This window comes from Cetorhinus maximus, chromosome 6 (assembly GCF_964194155.1).
Source record: "Cetorhinus maximus chromosome 6, sCetMax3.hap1.1, whole genome shotgun sequence".
Taxonomy (NCBI): domain Eukaryota; kingdom Metazoa; phylum Chordata; class Chondrichthyes; order Lamniformes; family Cetorhinidae; genus Cetorhinus; species Cetorhinus maximus.
Window position 1 is genome coordinate 123,296,761 of NC_135884.1, and position 16,812 is coordinate 123,313,572.

Genomic DNA, 16,812 nt, shown 5'->3' on the forward strand with positions numbered 1-16,812 from the left:
GGTAGCACTCTCCCTGAGTCAGAAGGTAACTGATTTAAGCCCATTTTTCCAGAGATATGCGTAGAGGCTGATGTGCCTCAAAGCACAGAAACTCTTCAATTCCTCCAGATTCTACCAAAATCACAGAGACAGTAATCAGAGAATTTCTGTATGCAGATGACTGTGCTTAAGCTGGCCACAAGGAAGGCATCCCGACTACGGCAAATTCTCGAGTGCTGCCAAAAACTCTCATCTCCAAATGAGATCTCCAAGACCAAGGGTATGCTTCAGCTAGCACCAGACACATACTATGAGGCACCAGACAAACCGTTGATGGCACCAGTAGAAAAATTCTCATACCTTGATGGACTGCTTTCTAGGGATGCCACTATTGACGAAGATATCAGTTCACACATCCAGAAAATCCTTCAATCCCTCCAGATTCCAGACTATACCAAAATCACAGAGACAGTAATCAGAGAATTTCTGTATGCAGATGACTGTGCTTAAGCTGGCCACAAGGAAGGCATCCAGACTACGGCAAATTCTTCCTCTGGCTGACTCCATGATCCTATCTGGAAGCAGCATGGCATTAAGCTGAAGACAAAAATCAAACCCTACCAGGGCATTGTCCTAACCACCCTGCTGTATGGTGCTGAATCCTGGGTCTGCAATTGACGCTACATCAAAACTCTTGAACGCTTCCAGCACCTGACAACTGAGGTCCATGACGAAAATTCAGTGGCAGGACAAAATCACAAATGAAGTCCTCCATCGTGCTGGACTCAGCAACATGGAGACCAGCATCCAGAAAATCCAACATAGATGAGCAGACCATTTCTCCCACATGGATTATTACAGAATCACCAAACAGGTCTTCTAGGAAGAACTGTCTCAGCAAGCACTGAAATTTGGTTCAGCATGTTCTGAAGACCATCTACACCAAACTCACAACATTCGGCATGCCCAATGGAAGGCCAGACGTGGCGCAGCTGCAGAAGCTCCCCCAAGCACCAATGAAAATGTTGAACTGCCAGTTCTGTAAATGTCCATGCCAGTCCTGCATCAGGCTCTTCAGTGATGAGAGCACCCACAGAGAGCAACAAAATCATTTATAGCTTGGACAGACTCGAACAATGAGAAGGCTATCACGATGCAGTACTGAGGAGTTGCTGCACTGTTGGAGGTGTCATCTTTTGCACTGTTGGAGGTATCATCTTTTGAAGGAGACATTAAACAGAGGTCCCATCTGCTCTCTCAAGTGGAGGGAAAATATCTCAAAGAAGAGCAGGGAAGTTCTCCCTGGTGTGCTGGGCAAATATTTATCCCTCAACTAACATCAATAAAGCTAATTCCCTGGATATTATCTTATTGCTATTTAGCGGGCCTTGCTATGCACAAACCAGTCTCCCATATCCACTTTCTCCTCATTAAGTGCCTTGAGATCTTCTCCCACATGAACAGTGCTAAATTACGTAAATTGCTATCAAAGTTTCAAATATAAGAACAGAGCTGATAAGCACAAGAATATGTATAGGCAATTTCCCTTCAACTTCTAGGATGATGGACCACTTCAGATGGCTATATTTATCCCATAATACAGCTGTTAGCCAATCTGAATCCTTGTATACTAACATATGGAAACTGCTGCCACATTTGCACTTTGCTCTTCCTGGGTTTACGCATTCTGCAAGGCCATATGCAGTCTCCACAAGTGAAAGCCATGAAACGGAAACTGCAGTTGTAGTGGCCGTTGACCACCTGCTTTCCGGCTCATCCCACTTTCCTCACCCTTACTCTCCTCTTATGCTAGAAATTGCCAGCTGCCTAGCTGTTGCAGCCTCACATGGAAGGGCGAGATGAGGAAGAGAGCGCTAAGAAAGAAGCACCGTCACTCAACTTAATGGTCAAGACCACCACAAGTTACATATTGGCACTGCCCAATAGTTAAGAGACTAGTTTAGAGCTATTATCTGCACATGGTGATTCACTGGGCTGCAACAAGGCCAGGGGCATGTGCGCACGAACTGGCTGATAAGCGAGGTCACACACCAGCTCTGCTGCACGAGAGTGAGATGAGAACCTCACTGAGGTGGACTGTAGGAAAACGCTGATAAACATGCACACCAAAATGCTTGGTGCATTGGTAATATGGCCAGCTAGCCTCCAGTCATAGAACCATGGAAAGGTTATGGTGCAGAAAGAGGCCATTCAGCCCATTGTGTCTGCGCCAGCCAAAAAGAGAAAACATAAATTAGCTGCTCATTTTTAATCCCACTTTCCAGCACCTGGTCCATAGCCTTGCAGGTTACAGCACTTCAGATGCAGATCCAGGTACATTTTAAATGAGTTGAGCATTTTAGCCTCAACCACCAATTTAGGCAGTGAAATCCAGGTGACCACCACCCTCTGGGTGAAAAGGTTTTTCCTCATGTCCCCTCTAAACCTTCTACCAATCATCTTAAATCTATCCCCCTTAGTAGTCGACCCTTCAGCTCAGGGAAACAAGTCTTTCCTGTTTACCCTATCTAGGCCCCCCATAATTTTGTACATCTCAATTAGGTCACCCATTAGCCTCTTCTATTCTAAAGTAAACAACCCTAGCCTATCCAATCTCTCCTTATAGCAGTAATTTTCAAGCCCTGGCAACATTCTTGTAAATCTCCCCTGCACTCACTCTAGAGCAATTATGTCCTTCCAGTAATGTGGTGGCCAGAACTGTCTGCCCTTCTCAAATGTATTACCTCACTTTTCCGGATTGAATTCAATTTGCCACTTCTCCGCCCACTCAACAAATCCATTGATATCTGGCTAAAAGCAGCTCTGGACCGCGAGAGCTCCAAGTTTCCGGTGCTGCTCTCACAAAGTATCTTAGTAATTCTCGTAATCTGCTGGAGCACTGAGTTCTGTAAGAGCCTGAATGCATTGTCAAGCACTGAGATCCAGCAGTGACTGTGCCTGGATAGCAGCGGTCTGTGCTTGCATGTTGGCAGCCAAGGATCTCATGGCCTCTGTCTGAGCCTCCACTTCAGCACTGATACATCAGGAGGATTCCGCTTGTGCTGCATTGGAGCTAAGATAGCAGTGTGCAGATGCCTGATCATGGGTCGGTCTAGCAGTGCTCGCTACTTTCCTTTGTTATTTCCTCTCGCTCATCACTTCCTTCTCCCGAACCGTCATTCCAGGAGAGTGGCAACGAGAGGGAGCGGGCGAGTGAGCAAGTGGTGCTGCAAATGGGAGGACGGGTGGGGGAGGATCAGGGAGAAGCAGCAAGCAGGACGTGTGGGGAGTGGGAAGTTTGGAGAAGGAACTGGCAAGTGGGAGGGTTAGGGAGGAAGCGGCGAGCTGGAAGGTCAGTGAGCGGGGGGGGGCCAGGGAGGAAATAGACAAGTGGGAGGATCGATGAGTGGCAAAGTCAGCGAGCGGCAAAGTCAGCAAGCAGGACAGTTGGTAAGGGAGGCGCTAAGTCAGTAAGCAGAGAGGTGGCAAGCATGAGGGTCAGGGAGAGAAGTGATGAAACAGCAATAAACTGCTTAAAAAAAAAACAGACCATGTTCAGTAACTGCACTAAAATGAAAATGGCAGCAGGAACGTACCCCAATAGTGCTAATTTTCCATCTGCGCTAAAACAAAAACATGCTATTTGAACGCACTTTAAAACAGGGACACCAGTAAAAAAGATTACCTTAAAGCATATGCAAGATAGGTTAAAGGCTACTGAAATATCCATACTTCTTATTTTAAAAAAGTCTATCTTTTTCTAGCCTCAGCTTTGCACCTTCTGATACCCATCAGCTGTTTGTGAAGCAGGGTCTACATAAGAAAAGTTAAGCTGGAATTTTCCGGCCCCAAGACAGTGGGCATTGTCGCTGACAGAACAGGAAAATTTAGAAAGCCATTGGCTTTTAACAGCTCTCCAAGTTTTGCAATCCCACATGTGATGATGCCCGCCGTTGTCAGGGCTAGAAAATCCCATCCTTAGATTCTGATTAGTTGAAATACAATGGCAAAGACCAGTTTTCAGTCAAAGCATTGAATGGTTAAACAATACAGCACTAATGTAGTCAACAAAAAAATTAGAAACTTTTTTCTATAATAGTGCAACCAGGTACAAATTAGTTCTTACTTGATTTGTTCCCATGTCTTACTCGCAAGATGCAACACCCAAAGGTCCTTATAATGGTAAAACTGTTCACCATTAGGGGATGCAAATTCTCCTCCAAACACCCAAAGTTGTCCACCATTTTGAGAAACCACCACAGCCTGCCACGGTAACAAAATAAATGTTACACTAACATTTGTACAACATCCTGTGTAATACTGAACTCTTTACGCATTATTGGAGAAAGCATGGCAGTGCAGCATGTAGTAGTGACAATGCATGGTGAAAGGATATCAATTTTTTCTTATACATTATAAAATAAATCTTTCATTGTGCCTTGAATTTAAACTCAATCTTCAAAGTTCCTGATCTAAAGCTAAGAGAAGAGGTACCAAACTGAGACAAGGAACATCTCCATTAGCAAGAGTGCAGCTTAACTTCATGCTGTAAGCTCTCCCTTAATGGAACATATCAACACTGAAACATAAGGCTGTAACTTCCAAGCTCCAGAGTGTCATATTTGAGGGGTACCCCCACAGATGCGCTGGGAAACCTACCCCCGAAAGTTTGTAGGTAAGATTTTCGTGGCAATTGCCTGGGAAGTGCAAATCTCCCATGGGCAATTGCCCTGCACCGGGAACCATCTGAAAATGTGATTTAAATTGCAAACTTTGGATGGTTCCAATAGTCTTACATCAATCGTTACCCAGAAGTAGTTAGCAAACTGAAACCAATTCTAGCTTCTGCATAACTCTTGTACGGTCCCACACCTACCCCCAACAAGACTCCCCCCACACCCTGGCTATCAACCCCCACGGGATTACCCCTCAATGGGGCCTGCCCATCTCCATCCCCCCTGACACAGGACTCCCCCAACCCCCCAGAGGACTCCAACCTCCAATGGACTCTCCCCCAGTCCCAACGGACTACAACCCCTGACGGAAACTCCCCAACCCACAGGATTTCCCCCCACCGCCACAGGAATTCACACCACCCCCATGCACCCACCAGGCCCGACTCCCCCCCCCAACAAACAACAGATCCAACTCTCACTCCCACCCCCCTCCAACCCTCCCTAAGTCCCAACCCGACACTCCTCCCCCAACAAGGCCCCGCCTGACAATCTCCAGCACCCACCCCCGGCTACCCAAGGTCCAACCTGACACTGCACCACATGCCCCTCCCCCCCAAGGCCCGACCTGACACCCCACCTCCAAAGCCCGACCCGACATTGCACCCCTCTCCCCAACCCCTGACCTGACACTGCACCTCCTGCCCCTCCTAAGGCCTGACCTGACACCCCACCTCCAAGGCATGGCCCAATGTTGCACCCCTCTCCCCCACACCCCCTCCCCCACAAAGGCCCAACCTGACACTTCAACCCCTGCTTCGCATTCCTACCCACTTACCTTCTCCCTGGTTTGTCAAGAACCTTTAAACCTGGCAGGACCGTCTTACCTGGCTTACGGCAGCTAGTGCCGTAAAAAAGAGGCACGGCTTCCTATCCTGCAACTCTACTGCCCTCAATGCTAGGCCCAAGGATGTGCTGCACTGCCCAGATCTCGCACAGCCTGAATCAGAAGGTTAGGGTCCATTGGAAATTACTTCCAACGTATCTGATTAAGACCATCATTTGGCACCAATATATTCAGAATGTGAGGCAAAAGGTCTTTTTGTGGTTGAGAAGTGGCTGATAAGACCCAAGTACATTTGACAAATGCAACTGTTCTCACTTTCCTTTTCTGAAAAAGTTACAATTCCCCCCAAATATTTTTCAAAATATTAGTGAGGATTAAGTTAAAATAGTACTGCCAAACCCACAATTAATGAATATCAAGTTGAAAAGAAAGCATACAAAACAAAACTGCATGAAGTCCCCACTTTGATAAAGTAAAAGCTATTAAAGCTTTTTGACTGGTAAAATATTACACATGATCAGCATCTTGCTTGCATACCATCATAATTGCTTAAAGATCCAAATCTCTAAGAGGGGCAAAAACAACACCCTAGCTCCCTTCCTGCCCACATTTATTTTCCCAAGTTTACCTGATGGGCAGAGCGAGGAGCTGGTGGGTTTGGGATTTCAAGTTTTGTCCATGAGTTCTTCTTGATGTTGTACAGATATAGTTCATCGTAGAGAAAAGTCTGCAAATAGTAGGAAAAGATCAACAAACCTATTATCACTTATATATCATTTTTTCCACCCCATTCCAGCATGCACCAATTCCCAAGTGAACAAGGCCATGACTGCTCTTCAGCTTCTGACAGGGAAGAACACCTTAACAAATATATTCCTTTAATCTTCTCTCAATCTAGACAAACACTTTGAGCTAATTTTAACCTAACCCACTCGGTAGGAAACTGACAAGTTTAGATCGGTCATCAGTTTTACACTCCTCCACTGCCCCTCACCTTGCCCCCAACTTCAATGGATAGTGAAGTTAGCAGGCAACCCGATCCCATCAGTTTTCTGCCAGGAGAATCTTGTAATTCAAAGATTGAGTGACCGGAAATAGGAAGTGATATTAAGCCAAATCCTATCCAACTGTTCTTAGGATTTTTAAAATTACAAGTTTCTATTAAATTACCCTTCACACTTCAATGTAATGTACTCATTTAAAAAAAGGCTTCCAAAAATTTATCAATCGGCGTACTCTTTCAGAGAGATTTTTTTTGCGCAATACAAAAGGTAACCTCACAAATATTCACATCATCTCACAAAAGGACCTGATCAGATGATACCTCTGATGGATGCATCACCAGTTTCTTGTCATTGAAGTAAACATAGACAGGCATCCAGCAATAGTAACAGAATTCAAAAACTAAATACTATTTATTAATTGAAATTTAGCACATTAGTCCAGATGAGCATAAATTTTACTGTCAAATGTATGAAGTGCATGTATGGAATGGCGTATGCAAGGAATGAGTAATTTCTGACATTTCTATTGAATTCACTTGTTCAACAAGAGAGGACACTTATAAATGCTACAGATATAAGACAACAAACGAGAAATGCAGAAACAGGGTGAAAGTCAAGGGAAAATTATAGCAAAGCCACTTGGCTGCTCCCTGTGGCACAAGTGACAAATGCCACCATTAACTGTCTCTATGTTTTTAGAATTGGTTAACATGTCAGGCATTTGCCTCACAATTGGAAATTTCACAACTAATAATCTTGACAATTTTAGAAATACAACATACAAGTTACACAAGCACCCGTGGCGGCAATTACGGAGGTGCTGTCTTTCAGATGAAACTTTAAACCGAGGTGCCCTCCATGGTGGCCGTTAAGGATCACATGGCACTATTCAAAGAAGAACAGGAGAGTTCTTTCAGTGTCCAGATTAATAGTTATTGCTCAAATCATCATTGAAACGACAATTATCATCATTATCAAACTTTTGTGGGGCCTTGAAACAGTGACTACGTTTCACAATTAGTTCTGCTGTAAAGCATTTTGGGACAGCCTTGTGAAAGGCGCTGTATAAGTGCTAAATCTTCCTTTTTTAAAATCAATAACCTTGGAAGCTCTTAGAAGTGAGATGCAATGGACTGAAACCATTACAAACTTATAACATCAAAATATAGTATCCCCGAAAATGCTTCTCTCTTCTAACATCAATTTATCATAAAGTTTCTAAACTGGGAAAGCTAATTGCAATATTTGAGTATGCACACCATTATCCTTTGCAGAGTTGGCATCTATGGTAGGAAGCAGAGAAGGATCATTCATTCTAGGCCTGGCTGAGCATGGTTGTAAACACTTTAGTCTTGTCTTTTGGGCTCGCATACTGAGCTCCACCATCGTGGAGGACAGGAGGCCTCCTCCCATTAATTGCTTAATTGCACACCGTCATACATGACTGGATATGGTAGGACTGCAGAATTTTTGACCTCATCTGTTGTTTATAGGATCACTTCGCTCTGTCTATAGCATGTTGTTTTTGTTGACTAGCTTGGATATGGTTTTCTGTTGTAGCTTCAAAGGTTGGTCACCTCATTTTTACATGTTGTCCTGCTCTTCCTTTTGTTCTTTTACATCCCCTTTTGAACCAGGGTTGGATATCTGGCTTGATGGTGAAGAAGAAATGAACATTGTGCTTGGTTTTGTGGTTAGATCGTAGTGGTATATAATTCTGCTGGCCTCGATGGTCCACAGTGCCTCTTGGCTGTTGAGCTTTTAGTTGTCAGAGCTGTTCTTATTTTATCTAAGCACCGTGGTAGTACCACATGATACCATGGATGGTGCATTCAATGTAAAAAGGAGACCTGGTCTCTGCAAGTGCTGTGCAGCAATCCGCCAATACCACTATGGGCAGGGGCGGGGGGGGGGGGGTATGATTGTTGATATCCTCTTTCGCGGTTTAAGAAATTTCTCAAGAGCTAAGAACCTTTCAATTTTAATGCTGGAATTTCTCAAAAACTGAATTCATTTAGTACCTTCGATGTAGTATAGTGTCCCAAAACACTTCACATGAATGCAAGCTAACAAAAATTGACACCAATCCAAAAATGGATAATTAAGGCAGGTGATTAAAAGCTTGGTCAAAGAGGTAGGTTAAAGGAGAATCTTAAAGGAGAGGTTTAGGGGGGAAATTCCAGAGTCTTGATGCTGAAAAGTTGGTTGTAAGGAAGTAGTGGATGAATATGAGGAGGAGTAATCTTAAATCAAAGCTTTTGTGGACTACAAGCCACTTTAGTTCTGTGGGCACTGGGGTGATGGATGACTGGGACTTAGTGTGAGTTAGGGGAAGGGCAGATGAGTTTAAAATTATAGATGGCAGGAGATGGGAAGCCAGGAGGGCATCAGAATATTATAGTCTGGAGAAAAATACATGAATGAAGGTTCAGCAGCATATGAGCTGTGGCAGAGGTGGAATTGGGTGATGTCATGGAGATGATCTTTATGATGGAGAGGAAAAACAGTTGCAAGCTCAGTGTCACAAATGATCTAACGGTTGGTATTAGGGGAACGATCTTCAAATTTACAGATGATATTTAGATGTGTACCAATCAGGGCTGCAGATCATGCTCGACCACTACAAGAAGAACTAGATGTGCTGAGGATTGCGCCTGTTACTCACAAGTGATGTTTAATTTAGAACTGTGCAATGTCATCCATTTGTGCAAAGTGAATGCTGAACATACATACACCCTTCATGGAAAGCTGATGTTGAAAGAATGACATTTTAGCTTACTAGTGCACAGATATTGAAAGATTCATTACCAATGTCATGAAGCAATATGTTGGGCAAATAGAATGATAGGGTTAACTTACAGGGCAATTCATTATAAAACAAAGCGTATTATTTTGTGACTGTACAAGACCTTGATTAGGCCTCAGTTATAATACTGTATCCAATTTTGATCCCCCCACATGATGGGTGATATTGATGTGGAAAGGGTGCAGAGCAGGGCCACAAGGTTAATTCCCAATTTAAAGCATCTTAGTTATTAGGATAGGTCCAAAAAGCTGAGTCTAAACACTTGAGAAGATTAGACTATGGGGGTGATTTGATCACAGTTTATAGCATGACAGATCAGGTCACGTTTGTCTAGGCAATTTGTTTCAACTAAATAGGTTAGGGAGGATCAATATTTATAATCTCAAGCGATGTCAAGGTACAATTGGGTTCAATGTTAAGATGGGGTTCTTTTCTAAGAGAATAGTGGACCTATGGAACGTGCAGGGAATGCTGATTTCTTTGAACTCCTTCAAGTGACATTTAGGCCAGGTTCTGATTGAAGCGGAGATCACCTAATAGAAGAATTAGGTCCATTAATCAGGGTCAGAGCGATCTCCAAGATTAGTTGTGATTGCCTAAAGGGTTAGGAAAGGAATTTTCCAGATTTTTTCCCCCTGGCCTGGCTTTTTATATAATTTTTCACTTTTTTCAAGCAATTACACAGCTTCCAAGTGGAGTAGGGGTGTGTACCTTATTGTGATGCACAAGACATCACAATTATGTGGAACAGTAGTTTCTTCCCTGTCCATCATTTTTCACATGAAAAGGCATTCAACGGGCCCAATGGTCTTCCCATCTTTCCTCAAAATTCAATTGTAGGAGAATTTAGATAACTGCACTAAGCTTGTTTATAACTAACCTCTAATATCAATCTCGCATTCTGCTCTCTCCTATCCCAGAAACAATATACTCTAAATCATCCCTGAAACATATTATGTTTCCCTACATTACAACAGTGACTATGCTTCAAAAGTGCATCATTGATATAAAGCGCTTTGGGATGTCCTAAGATCATGAAAGGTGCTATAAATACTTTTTAGGGTTTGTTCTTTCTTAATGTCTAGTTATTTGGATCACACTTAACTTCATCCATTTATATATTACTAACTGTACACTTCTCATTACAGAATTTAAAATAATTACTCATCTGATCTATCCAGCTATGGTTCAGTGTGAGGGCCTCAACCTCTATCAACAGAACTATAAGCTGAAATCACTGACGATAAGTATTGGCTCATGTTTTGCAGACCCCTTCAAAAGTAAATCTTTTTTGAGACTCCATCACTTGTAACACCTTCATCAGCTGGAGATGCACACATATTTTTGTGGAATTACCCAAATATTATATAGTAATAATACATGCATTGATATCCTGCTTTATCACATCTCAAAGTGTTCCACACAATTAATTATTTTTGAAATGAAATGACTTGTCACCTATGTACTAAGACAATGTTGTGGTTTATCAAAAATACAGTCATTCTTCACTCCTTAAGAGGATTATACGGATGAACTGGAAGTTAAGGTAAACCTATACTTTGAATATTTCTGACAAGATTTATTCAATATTTTGTATCGATAAAAAAAGCTAGCCTTTTTGCACTCATCAGCTCTAGAAAGATTTAATCTAACATTATAATCCCTTGCCATGGCTCAGAGGTATGCTTGCCTCTGAGGTAGAAGGTTGCAAGTTCAAGCTTCAATCTAGAGACTTGGATTGACGTTTCAATGGAGCACTGAGGCACAGTTGTATTTTCAGAGGTGCTGCCCTTCATATGAAACATTCAAGGCTGTGCACAAAAGATCCCATTGAAATATTCAAAGAATGGATTCACCTGGTTTCCTATTCAAAATTCATCCCTTCAACATTACCAGTAAAACATTATTTGGTCAGACATCTCATTACTGATTGTGGGCTTCATTGTATGCAAACTGGCCACCATGCTTGCCTAAATTATAATGCAACTGCCCTTCAAGTGTACTTCTTTGGCTATGAAGTACTTTGGGTTTGGGATATCCTGAAGCCCTGAAAAGTGTTAGATAAATACAAGATTTTTCTTTCTTATTAATCCACCAAGGCAAGCCCCAAAACTGTGCTATCATAAAAGAATGAATACTTTACCTTTTGGCCATTAAAATATTCACCCCCAAAGAGGATTAATTCATCTTTCTCAGGGTAAGGTGACAATGATGCATTCAACCTGTCAGAAAACAGAAAAAGAAAAAAGAAAATGTTTAATTTACAATAATAAGAAAACAAATATGCGTGTTTGTTAAAATGACAGATGCTAATTCTGGGAAATGGTGTGCTTTCCATTCTGGGTAACCATTAAGGGTGAGCATCCCATCACAATATAAAACACAGCTCAATTATCCAAACTGCTCCAAATACAAGAAACTTATTTATATAAGAGCATGCATTAGCCAAACTAAGTTAGTTGTAACAGTGATAAGAACAGCAAGAATACTGAAGACTTGTGCTCCAGAACTAGCCACGCCCCAGACAAGCTGTTTCCAGTACAGCTACAACACTGACATCTACCTGGCAATGTGGAAAATTGCCCAGGTATGTACTGTCCACAAAAAGCAGGACAAACCAAACCCGGCCAATTACCGCCCCATCAGTCTACTCTTGGTCATCAGCAAAATGATGGAAAGTGTCATCAACAGTACTATCAAGTGGCACTTACTCAGCAATAACCTGCTCACTGATGCTTAGTTTGGGTTCCACCAGGGGCACTCAGCTCCAGACCTCATTACATTGGGTCCAAACATGGACAAAAGAGTTGAACTGAAGAGGTGAGATGAGAGTGACTGTCCTTGATATCAAGGCCGCATTTGACTGAGTGTGGCATCAAGGAGCCCTAGCAAAACTGATGTCAATGGGAATCGGGGGAAAAGTGCAGACACAATGGGTCAAACGACCTCCTTCTGCACCGTAACAATTCTGTGATTCTATGATTGGTTGGATTCATACCTAGCACAAAGGAAGATGGTTGTAGTTGTTGGTCAATCATCTCAGTTTCGGGACATCACTGCAGGATTTCCTCAGGGTAGTGTCCTAAGTCCAACCATCTTCAGCTGTTTCTTCAATGACCTTCCCTCCATCATAAGGTCAGAAGTGGGGATGTTCACTGATGATTACACAATGTTCAGCACCATTCACAACTCCTCAGATACTGAAACAGTCCGTGTCCATATGCAACAAGACCTGGACAATATTCAGGCTTGGTCTGATAAGTGGGAAGTAACATTTGGGCCACACAAGTGCCAGGCAATGATCATCTCGAACAAGAGAGAATCTAACCATCTCCCCTAGACATTTAATGACATTACCATCGCTGAATCCTCCACTATCAACATCCTGGGGGGTTACCACTGACCAGAAACTGAACTAGACCAGAAATATAAATACTTTGGCTACAAGAGCAGGTCAGAGGCTGGGAATTCTGCAGAGTGTAACTGACCTCCTGACTCCCACCATCTACAAGGTACAAGTCAGGAGTGTGATGGAATATTCTCCACTTGTCCAGATGAGTGCAGCTCCAATAAGACTCAAGAAACTTGACACCATCCAGAACAAAGCAGTCTGCTTGATTGGCAACCCATCCACCAACTTAAACATTATTATGACGTGGCAGATGATGTGTGCCAGGCGGCCCAAACCAACAAGGGAAACCTGGTTGCGCTATCAGAACAGTTTTGCAATTTGTATTTATTACGAGAAGATGTGGGTACTGAATTCAGAAGTAATAAGTCCACCAAGACCTTTAGAGATTTTAAAAATTAAATTGAAATGTTTATTAACAAAATAAAAGATTTCAAGCACATAGATAAGACTACAATTACTTACTACTATAATGTCTCCTAAAATTCCTAATTAACCTGGCCCCCAATTACACTCCCTTTAAGGCAAAGGTCCAAAATAGATTTTAGATTTAAAACAGAACCAGCAAGTTAAGACAATACCCACTTGGCAGTGGAATTCCAAATGGCGTTTCCCCAACTTCAGTTTCGTTACATGGCAGACTCAAGTACACATGGCTGGAGGCTTCATTAAGGCTATTTCACACACTCCTGTTAGATCTTACATGGCCTTCTTCCACATAGCCTTTCATTAGCCTTTATATATGTTTCTCTCTTTTTAATATGTAAATTATATTGTTCTAAATGTCTTTGAAACTGTATCTTCCTCATAATATAAAAACCTTCATGTTGCCAATATCGTCAGTAATCTTTGGGAAAAATACACTCCTTAGCCTTGCTGTCATTCATCACCTCCAAATCAAGTGGGACACCAGCAGGAAGGATGTGGGGTCCTATTTTAAATATGCAGATGATGATATCAGGACATGACCTACCATTATAATTGAATGCCTGAGTAAGGGAGCAGCAGCAGCTCCCATGTCATACCAGAGAGCTCTTCCAAAACTCAAGGAATCCTTTCTTGCCCAGTTTCACTATTTCAATTGTTAGCAGAAACTGTCCACACCATCCCTTGGATCTGAAATAGAGCTTCCCTCCACCCATGATCGTGGCAGAGCCTCCCTTCTTCCTGATCACAACGAGAAGACCCCATCTCCTGCACCACTAATGTTATCTCTAGGATGCGCAACTGCACAGCAAGTTGAAACTTATCGTGCACAAGTTGTGTCTGAGTGGAACCACACAAAAAAATTGTAAAGTACCGAACAGTGAAATGAATAGGCTGCGCACAACAATAATATTTAGGCAGTACGGTGCCCTCCTCCCCCACCAACCTCTCTCCCTTTAATCTCAACCAAAGCCTCCCTCTTCCTACAATTGAGACAAGAACCTCCCATCCCCCTGACGATGACCAGAGCCTCCATCCACTGCAGCCACAGTCTCTTGATCGTTGCCAGAGCACCTCCCATTCCTCCGATTGTTACCAGAGCATCCATATTCCCCCACGCCAGTAATGATAAAATCCCCCACCCTTGCTGTATGGCTCTGAAATATGGCCTACAGTAATCAAGAAAAGAAACTCAACAATTTCCATCTTCGCTGTCTGTGGTGCATTATGTGTATATCCTGGCAGGACAAATCATGAATATGGCAGTTCTCTCAAAAGCAAAACTCCCAAATTTGTTAGCACTCATCAAACAGAGGTGGCTTCATTAGCTCGTGCACACCACAGGTTAGAAGATGGTCACATACCCAAGGACTTTTGGTATCACACACCCAAGGACTTCCGGTATGGTGAGGTAACCGGGGCCAGATGACCAGTAGGACGCCCAAAGCTCTGCTTCAAGGATGCATGCAAGCATAACGTGAAGCCTCTAGACATCGATTACTGCATCTGGGAATCACTAGTTGGTAGCAGTGACTCTTCTGCCTGACAGAAGAAAATGGTGACACCTCCTGTGGGCTGGTATACACCACCACAATGACCAGTGACTACAGTAGCTTAGCTACAGACATAAATGTACAAAATAACCCACAATGACACTTGGTAGCTACATGTGCGACTCTTGTGGCAGAATCTACCTCTCAAGGATTGGCCTCTTCATCCATCAGTAAAGGTACGTCATATGAAGACATCCCATCTGAAATGGATTTGTTCGCTGCAGGTCCAATTTCTTTCGTCGATAGATGTCGGAACTTCCTCCCTTCCTACCCCAACAGTGTGCCAGGGACAATTCCCACAGGTCCCTGGCTCCAGTCCTGCCCCTAGATTGCCACTCCTGCCTGCTGGTCAGGTAGCCATTCTAGACAAAAACGGCCTCATTTAAATAAACCTGCCATTAAGATTGGCATCACTTCCACATACCTGACCTGTCCAGGTATACCACCTGCTACCAGACTCTCACAAACTCTTTCAACCCGGTTTAGAAATCAAGGCCATGCAATCAGATAAAGTGTAAGGCATTTCCGAACATTAAATTTTTCTCTGCCTTAAAAAGGTGAGCTCCACTATTGTTTTAAACATCAAATGCAGATTTGGCTTCCCTTCTCCGCCACCACCCCAGCTCCACACCCCCTTTAAAACATCATTGTTCGAAAAATAGAAATGAAAAATGACACATTGGTAAGCAATAGCTTGCAATAGCTACCAGGCTTGAAAATAAAATGGAGCAGAGTTAACACAGTGGGGATGCTATGTCTGAAACGTCTTGGGTTAATGCGTAGCAAGGAATTTCCCGTCAGAGGGCGGTGTGTCTTTACCACCAGTGAAAAACAGCAATAGCTGCATCAGTTTCCCTTTTCTAACAGTAAAATCACTCATTAAACATTAATTTTTCACCAGCACTATTCATATCATTTTTAACAGATGAAACATCATCACCCAATTGGGAAGATTGAACCAAATACTCCACCACAGAAAAACAGAAATACGACAAGAATGTTACCAGAATTGAGGGGCTGTAACTATCAGGAAAGAATTAACAGGTCAGGGCTCTGTCCTCTGGAAAGGAGAAGACTAAGAGGAAAGTCAACAGAGATCTTTAAAATTATGGAAGGGCTCAATAGTGGAGAAACTGTTTTCACTTGTGGGTTGAGTCCAATACAAGGAAGTAAATATAAGATTGCAAATAACAACATCAGATAAAGAATTTAAGAAAAACGTATTTACAAGATTGCTGAGGATGTGGAACATGAGGCCGTATGCAATGATTGAAGCATATACCTTTTATGTACTTGAGGGGAAGCTTGATGCATACATAAGTTAGAGAAAAGGAATATGTTGAGTATGAACAGCAGTTGAGCCGAATGGCTTGATTCTGGCTGTGGATTCTATGTAACTCTTTTTATTCAAAATCATTGAAAGATGTCAGTTGAATTAGGTAAGGAGATACTATTTCCACTTGATAATTAGAGGGGATAAGTTTTAATGATCACCACAAAAAGGAAGATGGTTAAGAAGATTATTTTCCATAGAGGCCCTTTAGGGCATGCAATGACCTAGCAGAAACACTGGTCTGACAAAAATCATTGTACCTTTAGAAAGAAAAATAGGTAAATATTTGACAAAGAGAAAAAAATCAAGGGTATGGAAAACGGCCAGAGAAATGGGGTCTTCAACAGGCAGCACAGGCATGGAGGGCAAATAGATTCATAAATTTACAGCTCAGGGGAAGGCTATGTCCTTCCAGGTCGTTATTCTAAGTATTTTTTGCTATCCCTGAGTATGTACTGAAAGTACTTCTTTGTGCTAGCCTTCTCCTTTAGTAGTCAGATCAGGTTCTTAAACAAGGCCAGAAAGATGCAGTGAGCTGAATAAAAAAATACTGGAAAAACTCAGCAGGTCTGGCAGCATCTGTGGAGAGAGAAACAGAGTTAACGTTTCGAGTCCGTAAGGCTCTTCCTCAGAGCTGAATAGCCTTTTCTTCTTCCTTAATTGCTTTATTTGTAACTATTTTAAAGAAAGGCAGTGATATAATACTTTAACCTATGTAATTTGTTCAGGAAGGAAAAAAAGTGACACAAAGGCTAAGTACAAAACTGTCAGCAGAATCAAAG

The 16,812-nt window shown here is 42.5% G+C and overlaps 1 protein-coding gene across 1 annotated transcript in view; it reads right to left on the reverse strand.

Annotated features, from left to right (window-relative positions):
• klhdc4 (kelch domain containing 4) overlaps nt 1-16,812 on the reverse strand; it is a 99,684-nt gene that overhangs the window by 69,671 nt on the left and 13,201 nt on the right. Inside the window, exons 3-5 of the mRNA XM_078544422.1 lie at nt 11,453-11,531; nt 6,128-6,226; nt 4,106-4,242 (exon numbers count right to left, since the gene is read on the reverse strand). Coding sequence (XP_078400548.1) covers nt 4,106-4,242; nt 6,128-6,226; nt 11,453-11,531 — 315 coding nt within the window. The remainder of the gene's footprint in view (nt 1-4,105; nt 4,243-6,127; nt 6,227-11,452; nt 11,532-16,812) is intronic.